This window comes from Bison bison, unplaced genomic scaffold, assembly GCF_000754665.1.
Source record: "Bison bison bison isolate TAMUID 2011002044 unplaced genomic scaffold, Bison_UMD1.0 scf7180017864327, whole genome shotgun sequence".
In the NCBI taxonomy this organism is placed as follows: domain Eukaryota; kingdom Metazoa; phylum Chordata; class Mammalia; order Artiodactyla; family Bovidae; genus Bison; species Bison bison.
In genome coordinates, this window is record NW_011494899.1 from 4,606,405 (window position 1) to 4,619,469 (window position 13,065).

General features: G+C 38.2%; 1 protein-coding gene across 8 annotated transcripts in view; it reads left to right on the forward strand.

Annotated features, from left to right (window-relative positions):
• The window catches only part of SLC41A2 (solute carrier family 41 (magnesium transporter), member 2), a 147,648-nt gene that overhangs the window by 70,655 nt on the left and 63,928 nt on the right, over positions 1-13,065 (forward strand). For all 8 annotated transcript variants that reach the window (XM_010853395.1, XM_010853400.1, XM_010853398.1 and 5 more), the window contains one exon: positions 10,320-10,391. In XM_010853395.1, coding sequence (XP_010851697.1) covers positions 10,320-10,391 — 72 coding nt within the window. The remainder of the gene's footprint in view (positions 1-10,319; positions 10,392-13,065) is intronic.

The window sequence follows — 13,065 nt, forward strand, 5'->3', positions numbered from 1 at the left end:
ACTTTGAGACCCCACACTGTTCTACCCTCTCACCTCTTTCACCGCTTCTTACTTCTTCTTTGCTCGTTCTCTGCATGTGAGATTTTCTTGAAGTTTCAGTACCTTGTCTTCCGTGTTCTCCATCAATAATTGTAGTCCACCACCGCTAACACATTACTGATTCTCAGATTTGCATCTCCAGTCTCTGCTGACTCCCCAGCTGAAATTTTCAACTATCTGCACCACTCACTGCAGTGTAGTTTCAAGGCTAAACTCATCGTCTTCTCTTACTCTAACAAGTAAGACAGCTTTCTGTCTGCCTTGTCAGTTTATTTTCGTTACAATCACTTACCCTCCCTCTATCTAGTTATTGACTAGTCTGTCAGTTCCACCTATGAAATCCTCATCATTTTCTCTTATGCCCGACCTGCCACCACCTTAATTTGGTTGCCTGTTTATAATTGGGATGCTGTAGCAGACTGCTGACTGTACTCCCTGGTTCCAGGAAGAAGGTTGGACGAATATAATTTTTTTTAACTTTAAACAAGCACTATTTGAAAGTCACCTCTTCCATCTATGGTCAAAATATAATTCTTCTATACATTTTCTGATTTTTCGATGATCTATTTATTTTCATTTGTGAAAGTAGGAGTAAAAATCATTATAGCTGTAGAAGGCTAGTCCATGATTACTTTAATCTTTTGCTCCATGAAGTAGTCTTTTCTCATTTTTATGATTGTCTGCAATAGAAATAGGTTAAATGAACTTATAGGATTTTAAGAAAGGCCTATAAAGATAGAGAATTTAAAACACAAGATATCAGATATAGCCTGCTTACCCCATCTGTCAAAGGTCAGTTGTATATAAAATTTGTTGTTTTATAAAGCTAAAGATTCAATGTTCACAGATAAAAAAGATATTCCAATAAAACAGATTTCCTGTTTCAACAAGGGAGATTTCATAACAGTGAATCCAAATTGACTTTATCTCACCCTCCTTACTTTAGTCAAAATTTATCTCTAAAGGTATAATGATTAACTTGAAAATTTTTTCCTAGATTTTTATCTTTTCAACAGTAGATATATGTTAGAGTAGATATTCTTATAAATATATAGCAGTAGTCTATAATTGAAAAATAAACCAAATACAGTGGTTCTATAAATTGCTGAGTTTAAGTTCTGTTATCTGAGGTCTAAAATTTTCTGCTTCTGAATGCTAAAGAGTCAGGAATGATATTCACTGTCCTAATGATAGTAGGCGGAGAAGGCAATGGCAACCCACTCCAGTACTCTTGCCTGGCAAATCCCGTGGACGGAGGACCCTGGTAGGCTGCAGTCCATGGGGTCGCTAGGAGTTGGACACGACTGAGCGACTTCACTTTTACTTTTCACTTTCATGCATTGGAGAAGGCAATGGCAACCCACTCCAGTGTTTTTGCCTGGAGAATCCCAGGGACGGGGCTGCTGTCTCTGGGGTTGCACAGAGTCGGACACGACTGAAGCGACTTAGCAGCAGCAATGATAGTAGGATTTTTTTTTTTTAAGCTTTTAAAACTATTTTCTGGGAGCAAATTGCTATTTTTGTTGCCTCAAACCTTGGTTCTCTGAAGTTATGTTGAAAAATTCTACCTTTTAAATTCATTAATTGAAAAAATATTTTTGAGCCTTTTCTATATGCCAAATGGTGGTCCTTGTGCTAGGGAATCTGTAATAAACAAACTGGAAAATGTTCCTGCTTTCTTTGAGCTTACATTCCAGTGGAGGCATATAAAGTTGGAAAAAACCTCTTTCCATAATAATTTTACATTAGACTTTCCATTCAAACTGTAAAACTTCTAAATTAAAAAAAGAAAGTCCCCAATAATGACATTAATAACTCTGACATAATGTAGGTACTGTTACAGTCTCAGTATTTTTTCCTAAATTTGGCATAATTCTAAATTTTATGTTATTGTCTTACCCTCGCTGTTAGATACAATTAAGAGTGCAAATTCCTATTATTAATCTTAATTTTAAGATATATTTCTTAAGTTATAACTACTAACCCATAGTCATAATTTTGTGGAGTGGAACTGCTAAAGTTTAATCAAGAATTGTTTTAATCAACTAGATTTTTAAGCTCTCTCCTCTTCTTTATAGCTTTTTTGAGGTATAATCAATCTACAAGAAACCAGACAAATTCAGTCTTCAGTTTGATGAGTTTCAATACATAGTATGTACCTGTGAAACCATCATTACAATCAGGATTATAAGCATATGCTTCACCCCTGACAATTCAGAAAGATATTAGGGTGTGTGTGTATTTTAGCATATTAAGTTTTATTATCAAATATTTCAAGCATGTAACATTGTAATAGTGTTCCCAATTCAGTTGTGAACCTTCTCAGAGAATAACAGTTATAAAATCAGGATAATAGATTATTTGTAGATTATTGAAAGCCTACAAAACCAACTAGAAACTAGAGTTTACCCTTCAGTTCAGTTGCTCAGTCGTGTCCGACTCTTTGCAACCTCATGAACCACAGCACGCCAGGCCTCCCTGTCCAACACCAACTCCCGGAGTCCACCCAAACCCATGTCCATTGTGTCGGTGATGCCATCCAACGATCTTATCCTCTGTCGTCCTCTTCTCCTCCTGCCCTCAGTCTATCCCAGCATCAGGGTCTTTTCAAATGAGTCAGTTCTCTGCATCAGGTGGCCAAAGTATCGGAGTTTCAGCTTCAACATCAGTCCCTCCAATGAACACCCAGGACTAATCTCCTTTAGGATGGACTGGCTGGATCTCCTTGCAGTCCAAGGGACTCTCAAGAGTCTTCTCCAACACCACAGTTCAAAAGCATCAATTCTTCGGCGCTCAGCTTTCTTTATAGTCCAACTCTCACATCCATACATGACTACTGGAAAAACCATAGCCTCGACTAGAAGGACCTTTGTTAGCAAAGTAATGTCTCTGCTTTTTAATATGCTGTCTAGGTTGGTCATAACTTTCCTTCCAAGGAGCAACCGTCTTTTAATTTCATGGCTGCAATCACCATCTGCAGTGATTTTGGAGCCCATAAAAATAAAGTCAGCCACCGTTCCACTGTTTCCCCATCTATTTGCCATGAAGTGATGGGACCGGATGCCATGATCTTCGTTTTCTAAATGTTGAGCTTTAAGCCGACTTTTTCACTCTCTTCTTTCACTTTCATTAAGAAGCTCTTTAGTTCTTCTTCACTTTCTGCCATAAGAATGGTGTCATCTGCATATCTGAGGTTATTGATATTTCTCCCCACAATTTTGATTCTAGCTTGTGCTTCCTCCAGCCCACAGCTTCTCATGATGTACTCTGCATATAAGTTAAATAATCAGGGTGACAATATGCAGCCTTGATGTACTCCTTTTCCTATTTGGAACCAATCTGTTGTTCCATATCCAGTTCTAACTGTTGCTTCCTGACCTGCATACATGTTTCTCAAGAGGCAGGTCGGGTGGTCTGGTATTCTGATCTCTTTTAGAATTTCCCACAATTTATTGTGATCCACACAGTCAAAGGCTTTGGCATAGTCAATAAAGCAGAAATAGATGTTTTTCTGGAACTCTCTTGCTCTTTCAATGATCCAGTGGATGTTGGCAATTTGATCTCTGATTCCTCTGCCTTTTCTAAAACTAGCTTGAACATCTGGAAGTTCATGGTTCACGTATTGCTGAAGCCTGGCTTGGAGAAATTTGAGCATTTCTTTACTAGCATGTGAGATAAGTGCAATTGTGCGGTTGTCGAGCATTCTTTGGCATTACCTTTCTTTGGGATTGGAATGAAAATTGACCTTTTCCAGTCCTGTGGCCAGTGCTGAGTTTTCCAAATTTGCTGACATATTGAGTGCAGCACTTTCACAGTATCATCTTTTAGAATTTGAAATAGCTCAACTGGAATTTCATCACCTCCACTAGCTTTGTTCGTAGTGATGCTTCCTAAGGCCCACTTGACTTCACATTCCAGGATGTCTGGCTCTAGGTAAGTGTGAGTGATCACACCTTTGTGATTATCTGGGTCATGAAGATCTTTTTTGTACAGTTCTTTCTTCTGTGTATTCTTGCCACCTCTTCTTAGTATCTTCTGCTTCTGTTAGGTCCCTACCATTTCTGTCATTTATTGAGCCCATCTTTGCATGAAATGTTCCCTTGGTATCTCCCTTAAGAGACCATAACTGCAGTGGGTAAGAATGGCAAAATTTGTGGCTTCTTTTTCTTGATGGAATTCCCCAATCTCATGTGGTAGAAAACCCATAGTCTTCCCAACTTGAGGTGACAAAGTTCAAGGAGTCTGGCAAAAGAAAAAAAAGAACAAAAGTAGGCAAAAATGTGAAGCATCCTATACTTGAAAGACAAATACACTGGCTACAATTTGAGTTTTTGCGTTTTTTGACTAAGTGCCTTCTGTTATTATGCATACCCATAGTGGCAGAAAATTGAAGTTTTGGTGGCATGAATTATCAGATAACAGAGCTTGAAGCTGACAGAGCAGGTAGAAATTTATGGGGAAATCCCAGCAGCAAGAGAACTGCAAAGAGGATAAGCCCCAAAATCTGAGCATTAATTCTGTCCAAATCTTTGGCTGACCATTAAACTACATAGGTGAGGAGAGATCCTCCCCAAAAGCTGAGCTGAAAAGCAGTATTTGGTAGCTGGAAGAACCAAGCAGAGATATGAACTGCTGCACCTTGTGGGAGAGACAGTGGTTTGCAGTTTGAGTCTAGACCAATTAACTGCCTATTAGAAGGAAAATCCAGTTATCCTCAGCAGAACATAACATTATCCAGAGTTATTATAACACATTATTATAATGTCTAGTTTTTGACTGAAATCACTGGTGGAAAGAAACCAAACCCAAAAGTGTGATTCATATTCAGTCAACAGGAAGTGACTCAAAGTGGGCCCAGATGTCGAGTTTAACAAAATCTTCCAAAGCAGCTAATATAAATGTGTTCAAAGAAGTAAAGGAAAAAATGTTCAAAGAATTAAACAAATGTGTCTTAATGAGTGAATGTATCAGATTGGTGAGAGCAGAAGAAAGAATTCATGAACTTGAAGATAAATCAGTAGAAATTATTCAATCGGAAAAAATAAGAGGAAAAGGTTGAAGACATCATAAATTGAGTCTTGGATATCTGACTGTATAATGATGTTGAACATTGTTGTTGTCATTGTTGTTCAGTTGCTCAGTCATGTCTGACTCTTTGCGACCCCGTGAACTGAAGCATGCCAGGCTTCCCTGTCCTTCACCATCTCCCAGAGCTTGCTCAAACTCATGTCCCTTAAGTCGATGAGGCCATCCATCCATCTCGTCCTCTGTCATCCCCTTCTCCTCCCGCCTTCAATCTTTCCCAGCATCAGGGTCTTTTCCAGTGAGTCAGTTCTTTGCATCAGGTGGCCAAAGTATTGGAGTTTCAGCTTCAGCATCAGTCCTTCCAATGAATATTCAAAGTTGATTTCCTTTAGGATTGACTGGTTTGATCTTACAGTCCACAGGATTCTCAAGAGTCTTCTCTAACACCACAGTTCAGAAGCATCAATTCTTTGGTGCTCAGCCTTCTTTGTGATGCAACTCACATCCATACATGACTACTGGGAAAACCATAGCTTTGACTAGACAGACCTTTCTTGGCAAAGTAATATCCCTGCTTTTTAATATGCTGTCTAGGTTTGTCATAGCTTTTCTTCCAAGGAGCAAGCGTCTTTTAATTTCATGGCTGCAGTCACCATCTGCAGTGATTTTGGAGCCCAAGAAATAAAATCTGTCACTGTTTTCATTGTTTCCCCATCTATTTGCCATGGAGTGATGAGACCAGATGCCATGATCTTTGTTTTTTGGAATGTTGAGTTTCAAACCAGCTTTTTCACTCTCCTCTTTCACCTTCATCAAGAGGCTCTTTAGTTCCTCTTTGCTTTCTGCCATTAGGATGGGGTCTTCAGCATATCTGAGGTTATTGATATTTCTCCCAGCAATCTTGGTTCCAGCTTGTGCTTCATCCAGCCTGGCATTCCGCATGATGTATTCTCCATATAAGTTAATTAAGCAGGGTGACAATATACAGCCTTGATATACTCCTTTCCCAGTTTGGAAGCAGTCCATTGTTTCATGTCAATTTCTAATTGTTCCTTCTTGACCTGAATGCAGGTTTCTCAGGAGGCAGGTGAGATGGTCTGGTATTCCTGTCTCTTTAAGAATTTTCCACAGTTTTCCACAGTTTGTGCTCCACATGGTCAAAGGCTTTAGTGTAGTCAATGAGGCAGAAGTCACTATTTTTCTGGAATTCTCTTGCTATTTCCATGATCCAACAGATGTTGGCAATTTGAGCTCTGGTTCCTGTGCCTTTTCTAAATCCAGCTTGAATATCTGGAAGTTCTTGGTTCACCTACTATTGAATCCTGGCTTGGAGAATTTTGAGCATTACTTTGCTAGCACGTGAAATGAGTGCACTTGTGTGGTTTGAACATTCTTTGGCATTGCCTTTCTTTGGGATTGGAATGAAAGCTGACCTTTTCCAGTCCTGTGGCCACTGCTGAGTTTTCCAAATTTGCTGGTATATTGAGCGCAACACTTTCACAGCATCATCTTTTAGGATTTGAAATAACTCAGCTGGAATTCCATCACCTCCAGTAGCTTTGCTCATAGTGATGCTTCCTAATGCCCACTTGACTTCACGTTCTAGGATGTCTGACTCTAGGTGAGTGATCACACCATCGTGGTTATCTGAGTCATTAAGATCTTTTTTGTTAAACATATGTGTGATATATTCATATACTACATATGGTAAAAGTTTTAATACTTGACCAAACCAGGTAGTGGGAATATAAATGTTATTGAAGAGCATAAAAGCAATTGCTGTTGTATGAAATTATCTTTATAAAAGTTAAATTCATTGAAGTATAGTTTACATTTAATAATATATGTACATATTAACTGTATAATTTGATGAGTTTTGACAAATATATTAAATGTGTATCTATCACCATCAACAAGGTACAGAACATTTTTCTCACCCTGATGCACTTTTGCTGTTAATTCAGCTGCCAGGTAATCCCTCTGACCTCAAGTAATCTCTGCTCTTTCAGTTACTTTTTTAGAATTTCGTATAAATAGAATCATAATTTTTCTCATTGTTTATTCATATTCTTTTCCATTATGGCTTATTATAGGATATTGAATATAGTTCTGTTGTTGTTTATCCATTCTGTATGTAATAGTTTGTACCTATTAGTTCCAATCTCCAAATCCATCCCCCACCCTGTACTCCTTTCCCCTTGGCAACTGCACGTCTGTTCTCTAGGTCTATGAGTCTCTGTTTCATAGATATGTTCATTTGTATTATATTTTAGATTCAACATATAAGTGATATTATAGTATTTATCTTTGTCTGTCTGACTTACTTCACTTAGTAGGATAATCTCTAGTTGCATCCATGTTGCTGCAGACGGCATTAGTTCATTCTTTTTCATGGCTAAGTAGTGTTCGGTTAGATCTTCTTTATCCATTCAACTATCAATAGACATATATTTAGATTGTTTCCCTGTCTTGGCTATTGTAAATAGTGCTGCTATAAACATAATGGTGCATGTATCTTTTCAAATTATAATTTTTCCTGGATATATGCTCAGGAATGGGATTGCTAGATCATATGGTAATCATATTTAGTTTTTTGAGGTACCTCCATCCTATTCTCCATGGTGACTGTACCAACTTACATTCTTACCAACAGTGTAAGAGGGTTCCCTTTTCTCCACACCCTCTCCAGCATTTGTTATTGGTTGACTTTTTAGTGATGGCCATTCTGACCAGTGTGAGAACTCTCACCTCCCGATCTTTTCCTGTGCTCAGTTGCTCAGTCATGTCTTAGCAGCTACATGGACTGTAGCCCACCAGGCTCCTCTGTGTATGGAAGAATACTGAAGTGGGGTGCCATTTCCTACTCCAGAGTATCTTCCTATCCCAAGGATCAAGTCTCTTACATCCCCTGTATTGGCAGGTGGATTATATTACTATCGCCACCTGGGAAGTCCACCCTTAACTTTAGTTTTCACTGGGATCCAGTCAACAATCTTTGATCTTAGAGGAGGAGTTTAAAAGTTTTTCTTTTGTTTCTTGTCCATTTTACCTACTTAAGAGTTCTGGAATCCCCAGAGTGGGGTTAAGCCGAGGAGGTCATGCTCTTTGGCCTAACTGTTGCCGCAAATAATTGCTAGTCATATTTCTCAGGGTAAATTTTTCTAGCCCCTTAAATATATATATTTTAAAACTGGGGTAAGTAGAAAAGACTTGTTTGGCTTTTAATATTAGGGACTAGTGGGAGGGGTCCCTTTTGGCCCATTTAACCTGAGGGTAGTATAGTAAGGGGCTTCCCCAGTGGCTCAGCAGTAAAGAATCTACCTGCAATGCAGGAGATACAGGAAGACCTGGGTTCCATCCCTAGGTTGGGAAGATCCGCTGGAGCAGAGCATGGCCACCCACTCCAGTATTCTTGCCTGAAAAGTCCCATGGACAGAGGAGCCTGGTGGGCTACAATCCATAGGATCACCAAGAGTCAGATACGACTGAAGGGACTGAGCACAGCACAGCACAGTGTAGTAATATCAAATCTTGTTTTCATTACATAAATGTCCATTTTATTTTTCCCATTTTAAATAACCATCTAAATATTTCTTAACTCCTTTTAAAATTTACCTTGTAGAAAGTAATAGCTAGACTTTCCTTACAAGTTTTTTGTTAACATTAATTACTCTAATACTCTTGTTAGCATCTGTAAGACCCATTGAGGGGAAGCAAAGAATACAAATGAAGCTTCTCAAACCAGTTTTTCTTATTTGTTTACTTATTTTGTTTTCCTAGACTGTAATGATTGTGTCTCCATTGATCATCAAGGGGTTCTGAAGTCTTGACATCTTGTACTTTTTCATGGAATCATTTTAGATTGATTCCTATACCTGTAGACATCTTTCTAAAAGTTATTACAAATAACATGAGTTTCCCTTATACCTGTTTCTTAAACACTAAACCTGAGATAGGTTTAGTGTTTAAACATAGGTTTAGTGTTTAAAGTATAAGCCACTCTTTAAACATGGCTTATACTTTATAAAGGAGAAGGCAATGGCAACCCACTCCAGTACTCTTGCCTGGAAAATCCCATGGACAGAGGAATCTGGTGGGCTACAGTCCATGGGGTCGCAAAGAGTCAGACATGATGGAGCAACTTCACTTTCACTTCACTTATACTTTATTCACTAGAGCAGAGACTCAGAGCTACAAACACAAGTTTTATGAATAATTCAGACTTTTGGGCTTAGGAAGCAAATAATACAAGTGAAGAGAACAAGAATAATTATTCTGAAACACTGAAAAATCTTAATATGTGCATTTGCTTGATACTTTGAGACAACAGTCAAGAGTGAAGTTAGAGAACAGAATTTGTTTTCCAGATTGAAACAGGGAATGTTGATGTGGCACTTAACCTGTTGGTTTGAAACCAGTGAGCTAACCTATGGTTTGTCCATGGTTAACTACCCATAAATAATTACCCTTATGTATCTGTTACTTTACCCGTTCATCTGTCTTCAATAACCAACCATATAATGAATAATTGAAACTTGGCTCAGTGAATTTTAATAATGATTGCTTATTGCTTTCCAAATGACTGCATTAGAAAAACTGTCAGGTTTGGATATATGTTTTTTGAATCCTAAGTTGTTGAAAAGTATGATTTAGCTTACAGAGCAGTTGAATGTGTGAATAAAATATTAATTTTTGAAGAATATTCTTCCATTTAGCCAACAGATATATACATTTTAATAGTGAGATACATTATCAACATTCATATGTGAACAATATGAATTTTTTATTGATAATTTTGACTCAGTTATGACTCAAATATAAATTATGTAATATGAATTATTTATTTACATCTGGTTTTTTGGTCAATGCATAAGTTTTATGATGTGGAATTAAATGCTAGCATCTCAAAATTATGTAATTATTTATGTTGGGCCTCAGTAGACAAAATTTAACATATTAGGATGATGCTTGATGTTAGTTGTAAGATAACGGAGGGCAGGTGAACAATACTAACTAGTCCACTGGTTCTTTTGAGCTAGTAATTAAGTTAAAAAGTTTTTTTTTCTAAACATCTCAGGCAAGCTAAATATGAGATGCAAGACTTGTAGTGAATTTAGAATTATAGTTAATATGCAGTATAAGCTCATCAAATATACTAAAGGATTGTTTTTGGCTTTAATACTTAATATGCTATTTAAGCAGAATAGAGGGCATATAGCTTACTCAGTGATACATGAAAATATTCATTTTAACAGGTAAACATTGGGAAAATGGATTCACCCATTGAAAAGTGGAACCTAATAATTGGCAACTTGGCTTTAAAACAGGTAAGTTATATGTATATGGGTATACACACACATATATTTATGAACAAATGATAGAATAAATGGGTAACTTCTGAAAGTTTTCTTTTTCTAGAAACATCATATTTTTCTAAATATGGAAAATGTATAACATACAACATATAGAGTAAATATAAAAAATATTTTCTCCCATATGTAATAGAGCCAGAATTTGAGTTAATATGTGTACAAATAAATATGTAGCACTTCATTGTTTAGATGCTATTTTTCTTTGACTTTTTAAAAGTAAATCTTCTAATTAAACTTTGCTCATTTTTATATGATAGGATGTGTAAGCTGAATTTTCCTTAATTTGTTAATATTATCAGTGTTAATACAAATGAGCACATTAAATTGTCAATTATATATAGATCATCTACAGGTTTTTCTAATCTCAGGGGAATATCTCTTTCTCTCCCACTACCTGCTGCTATCCGCAAGACACAAGACTGCAGGTCCCAGTACCTCTTTAGCAAATCTGAGTTTATGAAGTGCTCGCTAATTAAAAAAAAATTTTTTTTTAATTTGGCTGTGCTGTGCAGCATGTGGGTTCTTAGTTCCCCTGCTAGGGATCAAACCTGTGCCCCCTGCATTGGAAGTACAGAGTTTTAACCACTAGACCATTGGAGAAGTCTGGCTCAACTAATTTTAATGTTAGGTCAACTCAGACGTAATGTTGAGAACGTGGTTGCAGAAAAGAAATTTCATGTTATGTTCAAAGACAAAGAAAGAAAGGCAGTTTTGGGATATAGGCTTTTAAAAGGTATCTGTGTTTCTAAGATCACAGGCTTAGAAACAAAATTTGAAATCTAGTCTCAGCTCTAGCAATCACCAGCTATATAATGTTTGTTAATTTAGCCTTTCTTCTATGTTTCATTTTCCTCTTCATTTCCATAGTGTTGCACTAGGGATACCCAAGATCCTTTTCAGCTTGAAACGGTAGGAATCTATACTGGAGTAATAAGCAGTATATCCAACAACCAGTAGGCTACTTATAAACTAATAAATGAAAATTTGAAAATATATCCTATTTTATTCTTTAAATACTGTAAACTCTTACTGAGTAATATGAGTTAGACTATAAATTATTCTAATAATTTTCCACCTCTGCTTTTATTTTCTTAAGAAGCGCTCATCCTTTTTAAAAGATTTTTATTTATTTATGGCTGTGCTGGGTCCTCATTGCTGTGTGGGCTTTCTTTATTTACAGCAAGTAGGGGCTCCTCTCTAGTTGCGATACGCGGGCTTTGCATTGCAGTGGCTTCTCTTGTTGCAGAGCACAGGCTCTAGGTGTGCAGACGTCAGTAGTCGTGACTCATGGGCTTAGTCGCTCGTCAGCATGTGGGATCTTCCCAGACCAGGGATGGAGCCCCTGTCCCCTGCATTGGCAGGCGGATTCTTAACCACTGGACCACCAGGGAAGTCCCCATCTCCGCTTTTAACTTTGCCTTTCACTCTTAGTCTCCGCCCTTCCCCTGCCATCCTCTCTTTCCATAACTGTTGGTCAGGATGAGAGCTAGAGATGGCTGGGGTTTCACTGATCCTATCATAATAGTGCCACAGCCTGAAGTCTGTGTCTGGGTCTCACTCCACCAAGGATGCATGAGAAACGGGGAACCCCACACGGGCTCATCAGGACCCAGTTGGTATAAGCCAGTGAGGCAGCAACTAGTTGGAGCCTAGTTACCTGTAGACAAAAGCAGAGGGGAGAAGAAAATAAGGTCAGGTGGGGGTGACATTGGTGCCATCTCTGAAGCTTTATCTGCTCCAGCTTGTGAGGGAGTAGACGGCTGGCTGGGGGAGTAGGGCGGGCTGGCAGAGCTCCTCTGACTTGAGGCTGGCTGTGGAGGGGATGGGTGGGGAGGGATGAGAAGGACAGAGGCACCTCATGCTGGCATTAGCTGGCGTTCGTGTTCTTCTGACTATTAAATGGGATCCCAAGCAGATGACCATCATAGAATTTCTTCACAATTGTACACAGTGGCCATCTCAACCTGTCCATAAATTGTCAAATAAGTAGGTATTTATTTATTTTTGGGGGGGGAACCCCAGAGTTCCCAATCTCATTGAAGAGTCATTCCCTCGCCAGGATAGATGTATCATGTGTTCACGTCTATTTAGGCCCATGCCTCCTGTTAACCTCCACAGCTCCTCCTTAACCTGGAGTTTGCTCTTCTCTTGGGTACAATTGGGTCTTTCCTTTGCAGGTTTACACAATAGGACTTCTTTATCTCAGCTGTGTGTGTGTTATAATGTCTTCCATAGGCTCCCTAGTTCTGTATTTCATTTCCAAGAAACAAAAACTCTGCATTTTATTTACAAGAAAAACCTTGGAGTCACAGTATTAGAATTTAAATTATTAATTTTATTGCTTTTACATATATTATTTACTAACCAGGATCAGGACTGCAGGTCAGGAAGCAACAGTTAGAACTGTACATGGAACAACAAACTGGTTCCAAATAGGAAAAGGAGTACGTCAAGGCTCCATATTGTCACCCTGCTTATTTAACTTATATGCAGAGTACATCATGAGAAACACTGGACTGGAAGAAACACAAGCTGGAATCAAGATTGCCGGGAGAAATATCAATCACCTCAGATATGCAGATGACACCACCCTTATGGCAGAAAGTGAAGAGAAACTAAAAAGCCTCTT